At 42.3% G+C, this 22,886-nt stretch overlaps 1 protein-coding gene across 1 annotated transcript; it reads right to left on the minus strand.

Annotated features, from left to right (window-relative positions):
* Positions 1 to 9,384: 9,384 nt before the first annotated feature.
* Positions 9,385 to 9,888, minus strand: LOC124706137 (pathogenesis-related protein 1-like). Its single transcript, XM_047237796.1, has one exon. The coding sequence runs from the start codon at positions 9,886 to 9,888 to the stop codon at positions 9,385 to 9,387; it is 504 nt and encodes a 167-aa protein (XP_047093752.1).
* Between the last annotated feature and the right edge of the window lie 12,998 nt (positions 9,889 to 22,886).

Consider the following 22,886-nt stretch of genomic DNA (forward strand, 5'->3'; position numbering starts at 1 on the left):
TATCGTAGACATCTTGTTGTCCATCATCCGGATACGGTTGCTCCTCCTCAAAGTCTGGCATTTGAATACCCAGGGCAAAGCCATGAGTACTTTTAAAGCACTCGCAAACTAATACTAAAGTAATTACTTAAGAGGAGTATTCAAGGGGTACTAAGCTCTAGGTTCATTTGCGGAAAGCCAAGTTTTAGTTCATCAAACCTTTGGTAAAGACTTAGCAACTGCTAGACTAACTCAAATGGGAACATTAGTGTCATTCCCACAAATCATTTGTGATTCAAACTCAAAATCACCTTTCAATTCATCATTTTTTTTAAGATCAAAAACTCTGATAACGGAACAGTATGGCCTTTCCAATCGTCCGTAACCGTGGACACGGCTATTCGAATAGGTTTAACACTCTGCAGAGGGTGTACTCTTGTGCCACAACTTTTGATTACATCCGTCGAGGATAACCCCGAATCATCGTAACTCTGTACGCGGATCATCAACCATAACCTTTCACTTATATATACTAGTATAGGCACCTCTCCCCATGAGCTTGGCCTCCCGGTGAAAACCAACTATTAACCCGGGAACTGCACAGGGCTTGGATCGTACATTCACCTCATATTCACATCATTTCTTATATACGGAGGCAGCCTCGGCGTAACCCCTATGATGCTTGTTTAGAGGGAACCCATACTAAAATACACAAGCTTCCAGTTAAGCCCTACCCATAATCAGGTATTGTGGGGGTACTTGTACAATTGGAAGGGTATCGCATTCAAACCCAATCATCAGTTTTATCAAAGATCACCATCTTCTCTTGGTCAAATTCACCATCAACTTTTATTCATCCCAAGTCATTTCACTTCACCATGTTCCCATCTAAAGTAGTCAATTTTTATTTGATTAGCACTAGCAACTATTTCATGAGGGGTGCTATCTAGCTTTGAATTGCTCTAAGCTAAACTTAATAAGTTCTACTCTAGAACAAGTGAATCATAATTCAAAAAGTACTTCGAAAACAAATAAGCAAAAAATAAATGCAAGGTAAAAACATGGGATAGGTAAAAACATAAAATAAAAGGGTGATGGTGCCTTGCTCTTGTAGAGCTTGGCATCATGGTGATTATCAAGGGTTAGCTTGCCTTGGTGAGGATAGGAGTCAAAGTTCTCCTCTTCTTCTTGAATGTAGCCCTCCTCCTCTTGGTAATCCTCGTTACTAGCGTCTATATACGAATACGAGGTATAAACACCAAACCAATCTTGTATACTAAACTAAAACACACCAAAGAGTTCACTCAATTAATACTATCATCACATTATTCAAGCATGGTGGATTACTTGGTTCATTCTTATTTAAGAGAAAAATAATTTCCTCTCATTATAAGTATTCATTTGAATTGTTATTTAATCCTTTGGAGAGAAACTAATTTCCTCTCATTATATCCTTTCAAGATTTAATTCTCACTCATAATAATAAGGTATGAAATATAGGTTGACCATGGTCAACATTTCATATCTATTATGAGGGAAAACAATTTAAATAAGGTGACACACCTTATGCCATTTAAACTTAGCATCTAAATGATTTAAAATCTTTAAGTAAATACAATCAGAGGTTTATTAATCCAAGGTTATTACCTCCTCTTATATTACTTAAGATCAAGATTTAAATGAGAGAGGTGCTCTCATAGTACTTATAGAATTTTAAAATCTAAGTTTGACATGAACTAGAAATGGCTCAATAGCCACTATTTTGATCTAGTCCATGATCATGCAAACAACCTGGCTAGATTATTGCATAATCAATTAGAATACAACTTGTGTGAACTATGAGAGTTGGAATCATCTGAAAATCAATCTTGGTTGATTTTTAAATAATGTTTGAATCTGCAGAAGTATCTGTTTTGTTATTTTTGGCAGATTAATTCTATTTCTAAATTGGAGATGGGACCAGTGGCATTTGTTAGATAATTTCATGGGCTTTCCAACGGTATAAAGTTTGCTAAATTTGGTTTGGGAGATTTCAAACTATTCAAAATTTACTAAACCATCTGCAGCACATTTGAAAAATGAAACAATCCAGATTTGAATTCGTGGGCTTAGGCGGGAAGAGCTACTGGGCCGAAACGTTATTTAAACCCACTTCGCAGCCCAACTAGCAACTGGTGCCACGGGCTGCCCTGACGAGGTGGGGGCCACCTGTCAGTGGCGTGTAACGCAGCGAAACGGTACGCGCGAGAGTAGCCGTTAGATTAGAACCTAAATCGACGGTGGGTGAGCGTCGTCGTCTCCGACGAGCGACGGGCATACTGGCGGCGAGCCTAGGGGGTCGACGGCCTTACCGGCGTTCCCGCAGGGCTCTGCTGGTGGCGAGGTGGCGTTGTCGAGGATGCTGAGGCTCCTGGTAGCAGTGGCGAGGCTTGGGGTGGCGGCAATCGACGACGAGGATCTGCGAGCTCCGGCGGCTTCGAGCTTGCGATTCGAGCAACTCCGGCGATGGGTGATGAAATTGACTGGGGGAGAAGGCTCAGTGAGGAGAGGGGAGTGGATTGTGTGAAGAAAGGAGGAGCCGATCGTCGCTATTTATAGCAGCTGGAGGTGTGCCGTGGGGTGCTGCGAAGGGGCAAGCATGGCGCGGCGTCTCCGGCGATCCAAAGGGCAAGGCAAGGACGGCAGCGTGTAGGCGGTGTCCTGGCGATGCTCTAGGTGCAGCTGGCGCATGAAAAGGGTGACGGGATCGCTCAGGGGTTCGTTTTGAGTGCGGCAGTACTGCGGCGAGAATCCGACGAGGACGACAGCGACAAGGCGGCCGCAGTCGCTCGAGTGTGTCTAGGCGATAGAGGTGAGGGTGGCGGTGCTCGTTCCAGGCGTAGGGATGCAGGGGGAGGACGATCGCGTTCGAGTGCTCGACGTACTGGCGCGTCCTGGCGCGGCCAGAGCGCGATCACCGCGTTGGCTGGGCGTGTACTGGCATGCTTTGGGCGCGCGCGTTCTGGCCAATGCCAAGCCTTGGCGAGCTGGGGCTGTGTACCGTCTGTGTCCTCGTGCTGCAGGGATGCTCCAGGACAAGGAGAAGAATTGAAATGGTGGCCGAGAGGAGGGTTGCCAAAGGTGGCCGGTGGTGCAATGGCATGGGACATTTCTCTCACTTTTCCACTTTCTCCAACCCTAGCACGTACCAAGCTCGATGCAGGGGAGCCAGAGGTAGCTAATGATCACCAGAGAAAGTTGGTTTAGGCTCAAAACCATTGGATAATAGCATGTAACACAATTTGGAAATGATGCCTGCCAAGTGTTTGATTAAATGGCCGCATGAAACTTTTGTTTGAATTTTGGTTTTCTTTTTGGTGAATCTCATTTATATAATTAAAGTGTTGGATTGGTGGTGGTTTTGTTCAATTTGGAGTTGTTTTGCAAAATTTCAAAATTGGGGTCATCTTGTTTTCCTTCTCCGATTCCATTTTGGCAATTAATTTCTGGTCAACCTAATCAACTCTAGCAATGGTGGTCAACATGAAAAGTACTCACCTTGACATGGTCTTGGATGACATGGCTTTGGTTGACCAAGTTTAGTTTAGGTTTCAAGAGATAAAGTGGTGCAAAGTAGGGAAGAAAATAAAAGTGTGACATATGACCATTATCATATGTGTTTGAATTTTGAATTTTCCTTTGATTTGAATCTGGTTTCTTTTATGCATTTGTGTTTGTTTTTGTTATATATGAGTTTTAGAAACCATAGGGCAAGCAAAAGTGGTCTCATATGAAGATTTGCAAATTTGTTCATATGTGTATGAGAGAGATTTTGGAATTATTTTCCAATTCTTTTGTTTTTCTCACTTTAGGGTTTTGTGATCTTAACTTAGGGTTTATTAGCAAGTGATTCACATAACAACACTCATCATGGCATTTGCACAAAAAGATAATCACTCAAATGCATGAAACTATATGTGGCACTATATGCATAGAAAAAGTTTTTGTTAATTGCAAAATTTGAGTTTGGGAAATTTTCTTTCTTGATTTCTATTATTGAAACTTGGGATGTTACACTGCCTGTGAAGCAGAGGTGCTCGTGTTAGACGACTATGGCGAGGCCGCGGCCATCGCGTGGGCCATCAAGGATTCGAAGGCGGAGGAGCCCGAATGGGCCTGGGAGGGGCTGGACATATTCATCTTTGTCCCTGCCGCCGCCTCCACCACTATCGCTGCAGACCACGTGGGAGTGGCAGATGGTCCTAGTGCCCGCTGCTACCACAGCAGGGCCACCGACATGACCAAAGTACCCTGCGTGGATGCAGCAGGGGTCTTGGATGCTGCCAATGTTGCTCGACCTCATCCAGTACAAGGACGAGGAGTAGGCGGCGACGTTGTCGATGCCGGCGCAGGAAGCGTGCCGGCAATAGCTCTGGTTTATTTTTCCTTCTGTTATTTCTATTTAAATTATCTTTCAATGAATGAATTTTTTTGGAAATCTCCCGCGTTTTTAGTATTTGAATTTAATTTTCGCTCACCACGTGTGGCCCGCTAGATCCCGTTTTCAAAAAAAAAAAATAGAATAAAGACCAACGGCGCAACCCTGTAGTGTGCCATTGGTCTGTGCACATGCTAGTGGCGCACCAACCCTATGCGCCACAGGTAAGGTAATACTATGAGCGTGATACCAGTGGGAGATGGCCATGCATCACGGGTAATAGGATATGGTGCGCCACTTGTAAGCGTTTCCTACTAGTGCCTTCCACGCTCGCCACCGCCGAAGCAGGAGATAGCCGACCAGCAGAGGAGACGGTGGTCGATGCCCCGGAGTTGGCTCTGTCCTGAGCGTCTCCTCTCACAAACTGATATATGCAGAAGGTCATATCTCCCTCATTTCAATGGGGATATCCTCGCACGAGAATCATTCTAATACATGCACAAGGTAATAACATATTACCTAGTTTACTATTTGCTACGGAATTTATATCCCTTTTTGTATTGTGTACCATCTGAGCTCTAAGATCAGAAAGATCCAGTCGGAGGAAGTAGAGACAGGGGAAGAGCCTATCTTGTACTACAGGAAGAAGGGGGCATTTGGTTTAATATTTGATTTTAGTTATTTTTTGTCTTGTTTATAAGCCAGGTTAATTAGTAAAGTACTCTTTCAAATGCTATATACATCTACCTTTTTTTTGGTTTTGTCCATGTCTACTAAGTTAGAAACCCATCCACGTCCAATCTGAGATGCAATCACAATAACAAGTTGAAATAGGAACAAGTACACACCAAGCCAAAGGTTATAGAAAAATACAAACACAATCAAAGCTCATAACGATACAAGAGTGAAAGGGAGGAGGGATTCGGACCACACAAACACAAACGTGGATGCCATCATTCGACTAAGAATTATGTGAATTCTTGGTCTGCCGAACACTATCAGTGTCCCTTAGTTATTTATTTACGCACCATGCTGCTAGGGTACATGCATCCGTAGTCTAATATGGAGTCTGCCCCACCACGTTGCCCGGCGGGCGGTAGTCGCATATGACTAGTCTGCCAATTCATCATATCTAATGATAATTTAGTACAAGAATTCAACTATTTGCTACTTCCACAAGAATTGCTCAAATGGCATCATCAAAATTTTATTGACCGAGGCTAGCCTGCCCAGCTGACCATAAACAAGTGTAAGAAGAAAAAGACTAGCCTTGCCTTAAACTTAGCCCCGTGCCAATTGCGGTCAACTGTAGTTCGATGCCTTGTAAAGGCAAAAGAAAATCTAAGCAGGGTTGGATGATCCGCCTGCTAAAGATTAATTTACATGAAGAAATGTAAATTTACATGAAGAAATGTGCTGGAATATGGAAGTTTGATATACACCAGATTGAATATGGAAGTTTAATTGAGACCATCTGCTAAAGATTAATTTACATGAAGAAATGTTCTGGAGATGACCTTACCGTCCACAATGGGCATGATTAGAAGGGCGTTCTTTCTCTTTTCTTTCTTTTATGTTTTCTTTTGGGCGTGCTTGTACTGATACCCTAGCAAGTTGTTTCGGGTTGTTGCTATATTAATATAGCGGGGCGAAAGCCTATTTCGAGGAGGAGAGGAAGAAGAGAGAGCGGAAGAGCCTATCTTCTACTTTTGGGAAGAAGGGGCGTTTGCTTTTTTATTTGATTTTAGTTCTTTGTTGTCTTTTTTATAAGCCAAGTTAATTAGTAACGTACTCTTTCAACAATTATATAGATCTATCTTTTTCGTTGGGTTTTTTCCATGCCAACTAAGCTAGAACCCATCCGTGTCAAACATCTTATAATCACAATAACAAGCTGAAATACAAACAAGTACAAACCAAGCCACAAGTTATAGAAAAAATACAAAAACAATCATATCCCACAATGATTCAAGAGTGGAAGGGAGGAGGGATTCTACCCACATAAATACAAATGTGGTTTTTAATTGGTCGATCAAGAATTCAGTATAAAAAATCGTTCAGCGAGCCCTAGGGGTGTCCTTTAGTTATTTATTTATGCAACACACCACAACACTAGCATATATGCTTGCGTAGCCACATGCATACCATATACGTATCCGATTATGGAGTCTGGCCCACCATGCATGTTGCCCGGCGGGCTGTAGCTACAAATGATAAACACGCCAACACCGCCATCGCAAGAGACACCGCCGCAGCCAATGGTCTTTGTGTCCCTCCACACCACATGCGTGTAGTGCTCACACGACTGACCGGGAGGCGCGGAGCAGGTGCTGGTGGCGTGGTAAGATACTTGATTCAACTTGGAAAAAATATTATCTAGACGTAGTTAAAAAAATCCGATCACTAAATGGAGACCTCATCGTTGGCAAAATGTAACCGGGATCGTAGTTAAAATATCTAACATATTTCATGGAGATGTGCAAATGGTAGGAAAAATAGTGTATTTATTGGTAGGTTGACGCAAATTATACCCAGCAGATTACTCTGCCGATTTATCGTATGTCAAGGTAGTTCAGTGCACTGATTCAAGAGCGAGCACTTTCTTCAACTGTTTGATTGTTGTACAATAATGGCTCAAATGACTAGGCTTGGAGTTATTATACTTGGTTCAACTTGAAAAAAATATTATCTAGACATACCTACTAGGCAAATTCCAACAGTTGAAAAGTTCCACCCTAGCAGAAACTAGAGACCTCATCTTTGAGAAAATATAACAGGAGACATAGTTTAAAAAATCCAACATTTTTGGTGGAATGGTTGAAATGGTAGGAAAAATAATGTATTTATTGACAGGTTGAGACGATCATCTTTTCTCAACTTGAAAAAGACGATTTGTTCTGATGAGTCTTCCCTAGTATCATGGATGGGCTTGGCAGGGACCAAAGAAAAACAAAGATGCACACAATGGATACGTGTGTAGGTTTGATTGTGCAAACTGTAAAAAAAATGTATTTTTTTTATCTGTTTGCTACTTATACAACAATAGCTCAAGTGGCATGTTGTTATCACGAGGCATCAATATTATCACCCTATAAACAACTGTAACAAGAAAAAAAAAGATAAGTGGCTCTAAATTTTTTAATCCACACTACATATGATTTGGCTTCCCTTAAACTTGGTGAACTGTCGGTGCAGGAAAAAAATAAAAAAAATCTAAGCTGCCAAATCCCGATGGTAATAAGAAACGACTACATGGTCGTTTTCCTCCATCGCTAGCTTAAGAAGGTCCTGAGTTCTCCCACTGTCCTACCTTCCTTCCTCAAAAATAAACAAGCATGTTGATCTAAAAAGTGCATGCTCCTTCGTTTTCTTTGGAACTAAAATTGGTAGTGCTAGTTATTCTGTAAGATTTCTATCATCTTTTGTGGAACACTACGCTCATTTTGAAAGCAATCAGCTCATCATTTGCTTTCTCCTTTTGTAACAAGGCTTGGTTTGAGAGGTTAATGCTCACCGTATAATACTCATGATGACATCGGTATGACATGTCCCTGTATAACAGAACTCTTATCTGACAAAACTCTTGGCCGGGGAAGGGCACTTGAGTTGATAGGAAGGAAAAAAAACTAACATGGGATCTCCAGAAGGATGATCTGTTTAGGCACGGCCGCGAGAGGAGATCAGTGTCTAGAAACCGCAGAGCTTTGATGAGGAAGAAGAAAGGAAACAAAGAAAAAATCTATTTTTTTATTGGGGCACGGGCTGGGGTTTGAGGAACCACGGAAGACGAATTACCTCACCTCATGGGAAAAAAGGTCAACAAATCCACACGCAATCCCCAATCTATGAAAAATGGGCTCCACAAACCATCCAAATGATGTTATCCTAGGATGCAGTGCACCCAAACAATTGTGAGACAAACATACTAACCCTGAAGCAGAACCCTAGCCTCCTCTCCCCTCCTCCATCCTCCATCTTCTCACCTACCCCAACACGAGATGATATGGTGTGGCTGGCTTGCTCGCCGACGTCAATCGTTAGCCTGGTATGCGCGGCTGCTTTGAGTTGGCCGGTCGGCATCAGGAACGCTCTAGTGGCGGAGGGCCATCATCCGCCACCACATGCAGCTCATCACAATCCGTCTTCTTACTAGTAGGAATAGGACTATAGGTGGACGATTTACATGTCGCGCACCAAAACTATGGTGCTCCACTATTATTACATGTGGTGCACCAAAAAAGGGTGGGCCATTCATGCCCTTACCTGTGGCGCACCCCATATCACGGTGCAACACTTCTAAGTGTGGCAAGGATGCACGGGAGTTAGCTCCGTCCTATGCATCTCCTCTCACGAGCTGATACATGCACAAGGTCATATATCCCTCATTTAAACAGGGATATCCTTGCACAAGAACCATGCTAATACATGTACATCAAGGTCATAATTGATTACCTAGTTTAGTATTTTCTGCGGAATCCATACCCATCTTTCTAGTTTACCTAGATCGATGACATTATAGAGTCGGAGGAAGTAGAGAGAGGGGTAAGTTCCTATCTTGTACTTTGGGAAGAAGGGGCTTTACGTTTATTATTTGATTTTTTATTTTTGTCTTTTTTATAAGCCAAGTTAGTAATGTACTCTTTCAACTGTTATGTTGATTTACTTTTTCATTGGATTTTCTCCATGCCAACTAAGTTAGAAATCCATCCGTGTCCAGTCTCAGATGCAATCACAATAACAAGTTGAAATACGAACAAGTACAAACCAAGCCACAAGTTACAGGAAAAATACAAAACACAATCAAGTCCCAAAACCATAGAAGAGTGAAAGGGGCGAGGGATTCAACCCGCTAAACACATCACCAGTCGACCGAGAATTTAGTAAATTCACGGTCAACCGATCAGGAGGAGTGTCCCTTAGTTATTTATTTGTGCGGCACACCGCTAGGGTACATGCATGTGTAGCCACATGCATACTATGTATGTAGCCTAATATGGAGTCTGCCCCACCACGTTGCCCGGTGGGCTGTAGTCACATATGATATACACGCCAGCGTTGCCATCACAGACGACACCTTGGCAGCCTATGGCCTTTGTGTCCCTCCACACCACCTGCTTGTACGCATCACACGACTGACCGGAAGGCGCGGAGCAGGTGTTTGTGGCGTGGTCGTAGTATTGCTTCTGCGCCACCCACCAATTCACGGCATCCAACATATTCCATTCCGAACCGGTGCCCACGAAGACGTTCTCTCCGTATGGGTGGCCCAATGGAGAGAATTCAGGAAGGCAGTCTGCGATGCGTTTCGTCGCGAACGCATCCGCGTACGTTGCCACCGTAACATCCCACACCACCGGTGGCACGCCGACGTTGGCGCGCACCGTGTTGTGGGCGTCTAGGATTTCCTGCACCGTGTCCTGGGCGGTGACTATCATGGCGGACGCGAGAGCTAAGAGCAGCACTGCAGCTAGCTGCTTCGGTGAGTACTCCATCTGGGCCGTGTCTTCCTACAAACTCAAGGAAATAATCATGTGTATGTGTGTGTGTGGTGATGAGATGGGCTGCCACGGTGAGTTATGTATTTATACTAGTGCACAAGGTAGGCCTCGATGGGTAGCTTCTATAAGACGCTACGCTTGAAGTCATTATACTTGAGTCAATTAGAAAAAACAATATCTCAACGTACTAGACAAAATCCCAATAGTCCAAAAGTTCAACGCAATAAGTAATTAGGGACCTCATCATTAGGAAAAAGTAACCAGATACGTAGTTACAAAAATCCAACATGCATAGTGGAATTGTGCACACTATGAAAAAGAAATATATGTTTTTTTATTGGAAAGATGAGAATTAGTTTCCAAGAAAGCAGATTAGTCTGCCAATTCATCATATGTAATGATAATTTAGTACAAGCATTAAACTATTTGCTACTTCCACAAGAATTGCTCAAATGGCATCATCAAAATTTTATTGACCGAGGCTGGCCTGCCCAGCTGACCATAAACAAGTGTAAGAAGAAAAAGACCAGACTTGCCTTAAACTTAGCCTCGTCCCAATTCCGGTCAACTGCCAGGAAAAATAAAATCTAAGCGGGGTTAAATGATCCGCCTGCGCAGGAAGCAAACCCCGCTGGTACCTACCAGGGGGTGAAAAAAGCCTTCGATCGACACGGATAACTGCTCTTTTGTTTTCCATCACCAAGGAAGCACAATAGACCGTGTCATTAATCTCACCCTTGCTAATTAATTGAGAGGATTTGGTTTTGCCTGTAAAAACAGTCGTGGACAAGTCACGGTGTGGAGTGGCTGGCCTCGGGAGCTAGCACACGACAGAGAGTAGTGTCAGGGCTACCTCATGGCGCGATCGAGGGGTCCGGCTTGTTTTGTTTGCACAAACAAATCATTAGGGATACGTTCGTTTTGATGAGTTGCTAGGCTCCAATAGATCACGCACTCGTCGATCAGTGGAGCGCTAGAAGAAAATGAAAAAGATGATCACCTTTTCTGAAATCCCTCAATTTGAAAATGACTTACCGTTTTGATACCTCACAGGATGGTGCGCCACCCTCCTATCCAAAGGGGGGGGGGGGGGGCTAGTACTTCTCTCCGCAGTTCTGGATGCACTACCAACATATTTCATGTCCTCATTCCTCATTCCCATCTCCGTTCTTAAAACTATCAATGCTCGCCGTAGAGCTTTTTTCTGGGCTGCCGAAGAAACATGTACGGGCTCTCAATGCCTCCTTGCGTGGGATAAACTATGTGTTCCGACTACCCGAGGGGGTCTTGGCACACAAAAATTAAATGCACATAATGTTTGCCTTCTTCTGATTTTTTGTTTCAGTTCCTTGCATTCACAAAACCTACCATGGAAACAATGGATACTATCCCAGTCACCAAACCCATACACTGCCTCAAACCTCTCATACCTCAGCAAAATTATTGCAAAAAACCTGGACACACTCCTACAGATCACTACGTGCATTGTACACAATGGTAAATCAGTCCTTTTTTGGCATGACAAATGGCTACTTCCAAAAACTCTAGCCACAGCCTACCCTGCGCTATACTCCCACCATACACAAACACATGCATTGGTATGTGAAGTTATGCAAAATGATATTGCTTCTGGCCTTCGGTGTAGACAAACCAATGCAGCGTCCCGGCAACTTGCCTCTCTCTCTAATCTGTTGCGGGATGTGCATCTAACTGATGAACAAGACACAAGAACGATGATGGATGGATCGTCTTTCTCCACCAAAGCAACCTACATGCATATTCAGACCGAGCTCCAAGACCCGGACGCCTCATACATATGGAGCAACAAGGTGCCCAAGAAGATCAAGGTGTTTGGGTGGTTGCTTCACGAGAACATATCTAGTGATACCACATCTTATTTGATACCATGATACCACTGTTTAGAATTTAAATTTTAAATGTCAAAAAAATTAAAACCAAAATTTTTGGTGTTCACAAGATGCGTCTCTACATGCCCCTGTAACTTTCATAACTAAATTCAAAATACCCTAAGAGAAACAAAAATGAGAAATCAAACATGAATAGTGTCACATAAAGACAAAATCACAAAATGCCACTATTCACATACAATTTGTCTTTTTTGTTTCTCTTGGTGTATTTTAAATTTGGTTGTGAAAAATCTAGAGAATGTAAACACATATCTTGTCAACAGCCACAAATTTTTTTCTAAATTTTTCGACACTTAGAATTCAAATTTTATGAAGTGGTATCATGGTATCATGTAAGGGATGGTATCACTAGATATTTTCCCGTTGCTTCACCTAAATAAGATCAACACAAGGGCAAACTTGTTCCACAAACATGTCATCACATCACAAGAATGCCCGAGGTGCCATGCACCTGTCGAAGACCGCTCACATCTATTCTTCATGTGCCTAGCCTCGGCAGCGATATGAACGCAGTTAGGCATAGCCCCAAATGGCCATATCTTCTCAGACATCTTGTCCACGCCGCTACCTCATAATCTGCCCTCCTCGATTTGGAACTCCGTCGCACTCACTATACTCTGGAAGATTTGGGATGCGAGAAATGCCAAAGTCTTCAGAGGTGTTGATCAGACTCAGGCGATGACACTTAGGAATATAATCTCGGATTTCACACTTTGGTCTCACCGCTTTAAGCAAGTGGACCTGAGGGTACACGCCGATCTGTGGCGTGACTACCTCTCCCTCTATAACCAAACAAACAATTCTTGATGCAATATATTCAGGTGGGGATCCCCCCACCCCCCAAGGTGAAAGCTTCAAAAACACTTTCGTTTTGATGATTCTTCTCTTCAGTTTACTGGCTAGTATCAAACAAAAACAATGATGCTTCAACGCTGCATGTAAATATGAATATGTGTGTGTTGAATGCCTCCGTGGCTTGCTTAGCTAGGTCCTACTGAATCCAATATGTGTTATGGAGTTGTGCAAACTTAAAAATAAATTTTTTTATTGGCAAGTTGAGAACCAACCTGTGGTTGGATGGTTAGGAGGGAAGTGGCACCCCCATCCCATCAGAGTTCAAATCATAAATTTGACACTTTAGTGTCTCATGAAGGGGGAATATTATTGAGGCGACATTTCCATTGGCAGCGAGACGCTTGTGGTGACTTCGTCAATCTCAAGACTCGCCGGATCAGTTGTTCGACGTAGTCTCTCGGAGGTGCTCATAGGTGTAGGGTGTGTGTGTGTTCGTTTATAGGGTTGAGTATGTGTGTGTATGTGTGAGCGTTTTTTATTGTTATGTGTTTCAAAAAAAGGATGAATTAGCTTAGCCAGCATTGCAACAAATTTATATTTTCTGAATACACCATAAATGCCAACAACCACATAAATATGAATGGAGAAGGACTCAACCTGCAGATCTGAGTCCCCTTGCCACCGTTGGAGGAGAGAAAGTGATAGGTGTTGGTGATGACGACCTGTGTTGGCTCCATGGCATGTTCCCTTCTTCGTCCTCCTTCCACCACTTTGTTAGATGAGGAGGTGCTGGTGAGGTGGGTTGCCGCCGCCACTGAAAGTGCATGGAGCCCCCATGTGTGGTTTTGGTAATTAATGACAATCCCTATGGACTAATATTTGCATTGAGTTATATTTGTAGGAGTTGTCCATAGGCAATTCTTGAACCATATGTTGGCTTCAAGGTTGCAATAAGAAGAATTTGATGAAGGATATCAAGTGTCAAGTATGTCTTGAAGATGAAGATGAAGTGAGCTGATGGCGTGTAACTCACACGTTCGTTGGGAACCCCAAGAGGAAGGTATGATGCGCACAGCAGCAAGTTTTCCCTCAGAAAGAAACCAAGGTTTATCGAACCAGGAGGAGCCAAGAAGCACGTTGAAGGTTGATGGCGGCGGGATGTAGTGCGGCGCAACACCAGGGATTCCGGCGCCAACGTGGAACCTGCACAACACAACCAAAGTACTTTGCCCCAACGAAATAGTGAGGTTGTCAATCTCACCGGCTTGCTGTAACAAAGGATTAACCGTATTGTGTGGAAGATGATTGTTTGCAGAAAACGAGTAGAACAGGTATTGCGATAGATTGTATTTCAGTAAAGAGAATTGGACCGGGGTCCACGGTTCACTAGAGGTGTCTCTCCCATAAGACAAACAGCATGTTGGGTGAACAAATTACGGTTGGGCAATTGACAAATAAAGAGGGCATGACCATGCACATACATATCATGATGAGTATAGTGAGATTTAATTGGGCATTACGACAAAGTACATAGACCGCCATCCAACCGCATCTTTGCCTAAAAAGTCCACCTTCAGAGTTATCATCCGAACCCCCTCCAGTATTAAGTTGCAAAGCAACGAGACAATTGCATTAAGTATGGTGCGTAATGTAATCAACAACTACATCCTTAGACATAGCATCAATGTTTTATCCCTAGTGGCAACAGCACAACACAACCTTAGAACTTTACTGTCACTCGTCCCGAGTGTCAATCCAGGCATGAACCCACTATCGAGCACAAGTACTCCCTCTTGGAGTTACAAGCATCTACTTGGCCCGAGCATCTACTAGTAACGGACAGCATGCAAGATCATAAACAACACGTAGATATAACTTTGATAATCAACATAACAAGTATCCTCTATTCATCGGATCCCAACAAACGCAACATATAGAATTACGGATAGATGATCTTGATCATGTTAGGCAGCTCACAAGATCCGACAATGATAGCACAATGGGGAGAAGACAACCATCTAGCTACTGCTATGGACCCATAGTCCGGGGGTAGACTACTCACTCATCACTCCGGAGGCGACCATGGCGGCGTAGAGTCCTCCGGGGAGATGATTCCCCTCTCCGGCAGGGTGCCGGAGGCGATCTCCTGGATCCCCCGAGATGGGATCGGCGGTGGCGGCGTCTCAGTAAGGTTTTCCGTATCGTGGCTCTCGGTACTGGGGGTTTCGCCACGGAGGCTTTAAGTAGGCGGAAGGGCAAGTCAAGAGGCGGCACGGGGGGCCCAAACCACAGGCCGGCGCGGCCAGGGGTGGGGCCGCGCCGCCCTAGGGTTTGGCCACCCCGTGGCCCCTCTTCGTTTCGTCTTCGGACTTCCGGAAGCTTCGTGGAAAAATAGGCCCCCGGGCGTTTATTTCGTCCAATTCCGAGAATATTTCGTTACTAGGATTTCGAAACCAAAAACAGCGAGAAAACGACAAGCGGCACTTCGGCATCTTGTTAATAGGTTAGTTCCAGAAAATACACGAATATGACATAAAGTGTGCATAAAACATGTAGATAACATCAATAATGTGGCATGGAACATAAGAAATTATCGATACGTCGGAGACGTATCAGCATCCCCAAGCTTAGTTCTGCTGCGTCCCGAGCAGGTAAAACGATAACACAGATAATTTCTGGAGTGACATGCCATCATAATCTTGATCATACTATTTGTAAAGCATATGTAGTGAATGTAGCGATCAAAACAATGTATATGACATGAGTAAACAAGTGAATCATAAAGCAAAGACTTTTCATGAATAGCACTTCAAGACAAGCATCAATAAGTCTTGCATAAGAGTTAACTCATAAAGCAATAATTTAAAGTAAAGGTATTGAAGCAACACAAAAGAAGATTAAGTTTCAGCGGTTGCTTTCAACTTGTAACATGTATATCTCATGGATATTGTCAACATAGAGTAATATAATAAGTGCAATAAGCAAGTATGTAGGAATCAATGCACAGTTCACACAAGTGTTTGCTTCTTGAGGTGGAGAGAAATAGGTGAACTGACTCAACATTGAAAGTAAAAGAATGGTCCTCCATAGAGGAAAAGCATCGATTGCTATATTTGTGCTAGAGCTTTGATTTTGAAAACATGAAACAATTTTGTCAACGGTAGTAATAAAGCATATGCATCATGTAAATTATATCTTATAAGTTGCAAGCCTCATGCATAGTGTACTAATAGTGCCCGCACCTTGTCCTAATTAGCTTGGACTACCGGATCATCACAATGCACTTGTTTTAACCAAGTGTCACAAAGGGGTACCTCTATGCCGCTTTGTACAAAGGTCTAAGGAGAAAGCTCGCATTGGATTTCTCGCTATTGATTATTCTTCAACTTAGACATCCATACCGGGACAACATAGACAACGAGATAATGGACTCCCCTTTTATGCATAAGCATGTAACAACAATTAATAATTTTCTCATTTGAGATTGAGGATATTTGTCCAAAACTGAAACTTCCACCATGGATCATGGCTTTAGTTAGCGGCCCAATGTTCTTCTCTAACAATATGCATGCTTAACCATAAGGTGGTAGATCGCTCTTACTTCAAACAAGACGGACATGCATAGCAACTCACATGAAATTCAACAAAGAATAGTTGATGGCGTCCCCAGTAAACATGGTTATCGCACAACAAGCAACTTAATAAGAGATAAAGTGCATAATTACATATTCAATACCACAATAGTTTTTAAGCTATTTGTCCCATGAGCTATATATTGCAAAGGTGAATGATGGAATTTTAAAGGTAGCACTCAAGCAATTTACTTTGGAATGGCGGAAATACCATGTAGTAGGTAGGTATGGTGGACACAAATGGCATAGTGGTTGGCTCAAGTATTTTGGATGCATGAGAAGTATTCCCTCTCGATACAAGGTTTAGGCTAGCAAGGCTTATTTGAAACAAACACAAGGATGAACCGGTGCAGCAAAACTCACATAAAAGACATATTGAAAACATTATAAGACTCTACACCGTCTTCCTTGTTGTTCAAACTCAATACTAGAAATTATCTAGACCCTAGAGAAACCAAATATGCAAACCAAATTTAGCATGCTCTATGTATTTCTTCATTAATGGGTGCAAAGCATATGATGCAAGAGCTTAAACATGAGCACAACAATTGCCAAGTATCACATTACCCACGACATTAATAGCAATTACTACATGTATCATTTTCCAATTCCAACCATATAACAATTTAACGAAGGAGAAACTTCGCCATGAATACTATGAGTAGAAACCAAGGACATACTTGTCCATATGCTACAGCGGAGCGTGTCTCTCTCCCATAAAGTGAATGCTAGGATCCATTTTATTCAAACAAAACAAAAAACAAAAACAAACCGACGCTCCAAGCAAAGCACATAAGATGTGATGGAATAAAAATATAGTTTCGGGGGAGGAACCTGATAATGTTGTCGATGAAGAAGGGGATGCCTTGGGCATCCCCAAGCTTAGACGCTTGAGTCTTCTTGATATATGCAGGGGTGAACCACCGGGGCATCCCCAAGCTTAGAGCTTTCACTCTCCTTGATCATGTTGCATCATACTCCTCTCTTGATCCTTGAAAACTTCCTCCACACCAAACTCGAAACAACTCATCGGAGGGTTAGTGCACAATATAAATTGACATATTCAGAGGTGACACAATCATTCTTAACACTTCTGGACATTGCATAATGCTACTGGACATTAGTGGATCAAAGAAATTCATCCAACATAGCAAAAGAGGCAATGCGAAATAAAAGGCAGAATCTGTCAAAACAGAACAGTTCGTATTGACGAATTTTAAAATGGCACCAGACTTGCTCAAATGAAAATGCTCAAATTGAATGAAAGTTGCGTACATATCTGAGGATCATGCACGTAAATTGGCTTAATTTTCTGAGCTACCTACAGGGAGGTGGACCCAGATTCGTGACAGCAAAGAAATCTGGAACTGCGCAGTAATCCAAATCTAGTACTTACTTTTCTATCAACGGCTTAACTTGGCACAACAAAACACAAAACTAAGATAAGGAGAGGTTTCTACAGTAGTAAACAACTTCCAAGACACAAAATAAAAACAAAGTACTGTAGGTAAAAACATGGGTTGTCTCCCATAAGCGCTTTTCTTTAACGCCTTTCAGCTAGGCGCAGAAAGTGTGTATCAAGTATTATCTAGAGACGAAGTGTCAACATCATAATTTGTTCTCATAATAGAATCAAAAGGTAACTTCATTCTCTTTCTAGGGAAGTGTTCCATACCTTTCTTGAGAGGAAATTGATATTTTATATTACCTTCCTTCATATCAATAATAGCACCAACAGTTCGAAGAAAAGGTCTTCCCAATATAATGGGACAAGATGCATTGCATTCAATATCCAAGACAACAAAATCAACGGGGACAAGGTTATTGTTAACGGTAATACGAACATTATCAACTTTACCCAAAGGTTTCTTTGTAGAATGATCAGCAAGATTAACATCCAAATAACAATTTTTCAGCGGTGGCAAGTCAAGCATATTATAAATTTTCTTAGGCATAACGAAATACTTGCACCAAGATCACATAAAGCATTACAATCAAAATCTTTAACCTTCATCTTAATGATGGGCTCCCAACCATCCTCTAGCTTTTTAGGAATAGAGGCTTCGCGCTCTAGTTTCTCTTCTCTAGCTTTTATGAGAGCATTTGTAATATGATGCGTGTGAAAGCCAAATTTATAGCACTAGCATTAGGGCTTTTAGCAAGTTTTTGCAAGAACTTAATAACTTCAGAGATGTGGCAATCATCAAAATTCAAACCATTATAATCTAAAGCAATGGGATCATCATCCCCAATGTTGGAAAAAATTTCAGCAGACTTTATCACGAGGCGGTTTCAGCGGTTTTAGCAGTTTCGAGGCGGTTTCTCGCGCTTTGCATTAGAAGTGGAAACATTGCTAACACCAATTCTTTTATTAGTATTAGTAGGAGGTGCAGCAACATGTGTAGCATTAACATTACTAGTGGTGGTAATAGTCCAAACTTTAGCTACATTCTTCTCTTTAGCTAGTTTTTCATTTTCTTCTCTATCCCACCTAGCACGCAATTCAGCCATTAATCTTATATTCTCATTAATTCTAACTTGAATGGCATTTTCTGTAGTAACAATTTTATTATGATGATTCTCATTAGGCAAAACTTTTGATTTCAAAAGATCAACATCAGCAGCAAGACTATCGACTTTAGAAGCAAGTATATCAATTTTCCCAAGCTTTTCTTCAACAGATTTGTTAAAAGCAGTTTGTGTACTAATAAATTCTTTAAGCATGGCTTCAAGTCCAGGGGGTGCGTTCCTATTATTGTTGTAAGAATTCCCATAAGAATTACCATAGCCGTTGCCATTATTATAAGGATATGGCCTATAGTTGTTACTAGAATTGTTTCGGTAAGCATTGTTGTTGAAATTATTATTTTTAATGAAGTTCACATCAACATGCTCTTCTTGTGCAACCAATGAAGCTAATGGAACATTATTAGGATCAATATTAGTCCTATCATTCACAAGCATAGACATAATAGCATCAATCTTATCACTCAAGGAAGAGGTTTCTTCGACAGAATTTACCTTCTTACCTTGTGGAGCTCTTTCCGTGTGCCATTCAGAGTAGTTGATCATCATATTATCAAGAAGCTTTGTTGCTTCACCAAGAGTGATGGACATAAAGGTACCTCCAGCAGCTGAATCCAATAAATTCCGTGAAGAAAAATTTAGTCCTGCATAGAAGGTTTGGATGATCATCCAAGTAGTCGAGTCCATGGGTTGGGCAATTTTTAACCGAGAGATTTCATTCTTTCCCAAGCTTGAGCAACATGTTCAGTATCTAATTGTTTAAAATTCATTATACTACTCCTCAAAGATATAATTTTAGCAGGGGGATAATATCTACCAATAAAAGCATCCTTGCATTTAGTCCATGAATCAATACTATTCTTAGGCAGAGATAGCAACCAATCTTTAGCTCTTCCTCTTAATGAGAAAGGGAACAATTTTAGTTTAATAATGTCACCATCTACATCTTTATATTTTTGCATTTCACATAGTTCAACAAAATTATTAAGATGGGCAGCAGCATCATCGGAACTAACACCGGAAAATTGCTCTCGCATAACAAGATTCGATAAAGCGAGGTTTAATTTCAAAGAATTCTGCTGTAGTAGCAGGTGGAGCAATAGGTGTGCATAAGAAATCATTATTATTTGTGGTTGTGAAGTCACACAACTTAGTATTTTCAGGGTTGGCCATTTTAGCAACAGTAAATAAAGCAAACTAGATAAAGTAAATGCAAGTAAACTAATTTTTTTGTGTTTTTGATATAGCAAACAAGATAGCAAATAAAGTAAAACTAGCAACTAATTTTTTTGTATTTTGATTTAGTGCAGCAAACAAAGTAGTAAATAAAACTAAGCAAGACAAAAACAAAGTAAAGAGATTGAGAAGTGGAGACTCCCCTTGCAGCGTGTCTTGATCTCCCCGGCAACGGCGCCAGAAAATATGCTTGATGGCGTGTAACTCACACGTTCGTTGGGAACCCCAAGAGGAAGGTATGATGCGCACAGCAGCAAGTTTTCTCTCGAAAAGAAACCAAGGTTTATCGAACCAGGAGGAGCCAAGAAGCACGTTGAAGGTTGATGGCGGCGGGATGTAGTGCGGCGCAACACCGGGGATTCCGGCGCCAACGTGGAACCTGCACAACACAACCAAAGTACTTTGCCCCAACGAAACGGTGAGGTTGTCAATCTCACCGGCTTGCTGTAACAAAGGATTAACCGTATTGTGTGGAAGATGATTGTTTGCGAGAAAACAGTAGAACAGGTATTGCGATAGATTGTATTTCGAGTAAAGAGAATTGGACCGGGGTCCACAGTTCACTAGAGGTGTCTCTCCCATAAGACAAACGAGCATGTTGGGTGAACAAATTACGGTTGGGCAATTGACAAATAAAGAGGGCATGACCATGCACATACATATCATGATGAGTATAGTGAGATTTAATTGGGCATTACGACAAAGTACATAGACCGCCATCCAACCGCATCTATGCCTAAAAAGTCCACCTTCGAGTTATCATCCGAACCCCCTCCAGTATTAAGTTGCAAAGCAACAGACAATTGCATTAAGTATGGTGCGTAATGTAATCAACAACTACATCCTTAGACATAGCATCAATGTTTTAACTCTAGTGGCAACAGCACAACACAACCTTAGAACTTTCTGTCACTGTCCCAGGTGTCAATGCAGGCATGAACCCACTATCGAGCATAAGTACTCCCTCTTGGAGTTACAAGCATCTACTTGGCCAGAGCATCTACTAGTAACGGAAAGCATGCAAGATCATAAACAACACGTAGATATAACTTTGATAATCAACATAACAAGTATTCTCTATTCATCGGATCCCAACAAACGCAACATATAGAATTACGGATAGATGATCTTGATCATGTTAGGCAGCTCACAAGATCCGACAATGATAGCACAATGGGGAGAAGACAACCATCTAGCTACTGCTATGGACCCATAGTCCAGGGGTAGACTACTCACTCATCACTCCGGAGGCGACCATGGCGGCGTAGAGTCCTCCGGGAGATGATTCCCCTCTCCGGCAGGGTGCCGGAGGCGATCTCCTGGATCCCCCGAGATGGGATCGGCGGTGGCGGCGTCTCAGTAAGGTTTTCCGTATCGTGGCTCTCGGTGCGGGGGTTTCGTCACGGAGGCTTTAAGTAGGCGGAAGGGCAAGTCAAGAGGCGGCACGGGGGCCCAAACCACAGGCCGGCGCGGCCGGGGGTGGGGCCGCGCCGCCCTAGGGTTTGGCCACCCCGTGGCCCCTCTTCGTTTCGTCTTCGGACTTCCGGAAGCTTCGTGGAAAAATAGGCCCTCGGGCGTTGATTTCGTCCAATTCCGAGAATATTTCGTTACTAGGATTTCTGAAACCAAAAACAGCGAGAAAACGAAGCCGGCACTTCGGCATCTTGTTAATAGGTTAGTTCCAGAAAATGCACGAATATGACATAAAGTGTGCATAAAACATGTAGATAACATCAATAATGTGGCATGGAACATAAGAAATTATCGATACGTCGGAGACGTATCATGAGCCCTCAAGTTACTTCAAGACATCAACATGTTTGTATTAGGTTGCAATAAGAAGAAATTGATGAAGGATATCGAGTGTCAAGTATGTCTTGAAGATGAAGATGAAGTGAGCCCTCAAGTTACTTCAAGACATCAAAATGATGAAGAATGAAGAAATGAAGTGCAAGTTCAAGATGATCCAACTCGAAGAGTTTATAAGCTTGAAGCTTGCCATGGAGAAATGAAGTGCAAGTTCAAGATGAGCCATCTCGAAGAGGTCCTTTGCTTGAGTCTTGCCATCCATATGGTGATCATGAATATGTGAAGATGCGCCGAAGAAGAAGCTCTCCCATGGTGGATTATGGGGGAGCAATCCACATGGTGGTCATGGTTATGTGAAGATGCGCCGAAGAAGAAGCTCTCCCATGGTGGATTATGGGGGAGCAATCCAAAAGACTTCGTCAAGCAAACACAAGCAAGAAAGGCGTTCCATCTTGTTGAGGTCAAGATCGTCGTCATCGAGCTCAAGTGGAATGCGGAAGTATAAGGTTTGCTCTTGATAGGGTTTCTTTCTCACCGGTCTCATAGTGTAGTTGGAGACCGGTTTATAGTTTAGTTGTCGTACTATCAAGAGGGCTCTCGAGTGAGTAACTCGATCGTATCGTTCGGAGAGAGCTCAAACCTTTGCATCCTTGCATCATCTTTCTTGGTTGTTATTTGGACCTTATCCATGTGATGTTTTAGAGCTTGTGCTTATTCTCATGACAAGCTCTAGTTCATCGAAAACGGATTTCGCATAGATCACTTGTTGCGTTTTCGAGTTTGGTTCATCATCTTTCTTGGTTTTATTTGGATCTTATCCATGTGATGTTTTAGAGCTTGTGTTTATTCTCATGACAAGCTCTAGTTCATTGAGAATGGTTTTTGCATGGGCAACTTGTTGCATTTTCAAGATTGGAGGTTTTACCGGTATGTCTTTTTTAGATAGGTCAAACCTTTCATCATTTATTTCTATCCTACCTTACTGGACTATGATGGTTCCCTGCATTATCTTGTAGAGCTTGTTACTAGCTTCGAAACAAGCCCAAGATCATCAAAATCGGTGGCC

The sequence above is a fragment of the Lolium rigidum genome, chromosome 4 (genome assembly GCF_022539505.1).
Source record: "Lolium rigidum isolate FL_2022 chromosome 4, APGP_CSIRO_Lrig_0.1, whole genome shotgun sequence".
Classification (NCBI taxonomy): Eukaryota; Viridiplantae; Streptophyta; class Magnoliopsida; order Poales; family Poaceae; genus Lolium; species Lolium rigidum.

What these genes read in the sequence shown, in the direction of transcription:
- LOC124706137 (XM_047237796.1), bottom strand. Translation starts at nt 9,888, where the DNA reads ATGGAGTACTCACCGAAGCAGCTAGCTGCAGTGCTGCTCTTAGCTCTC.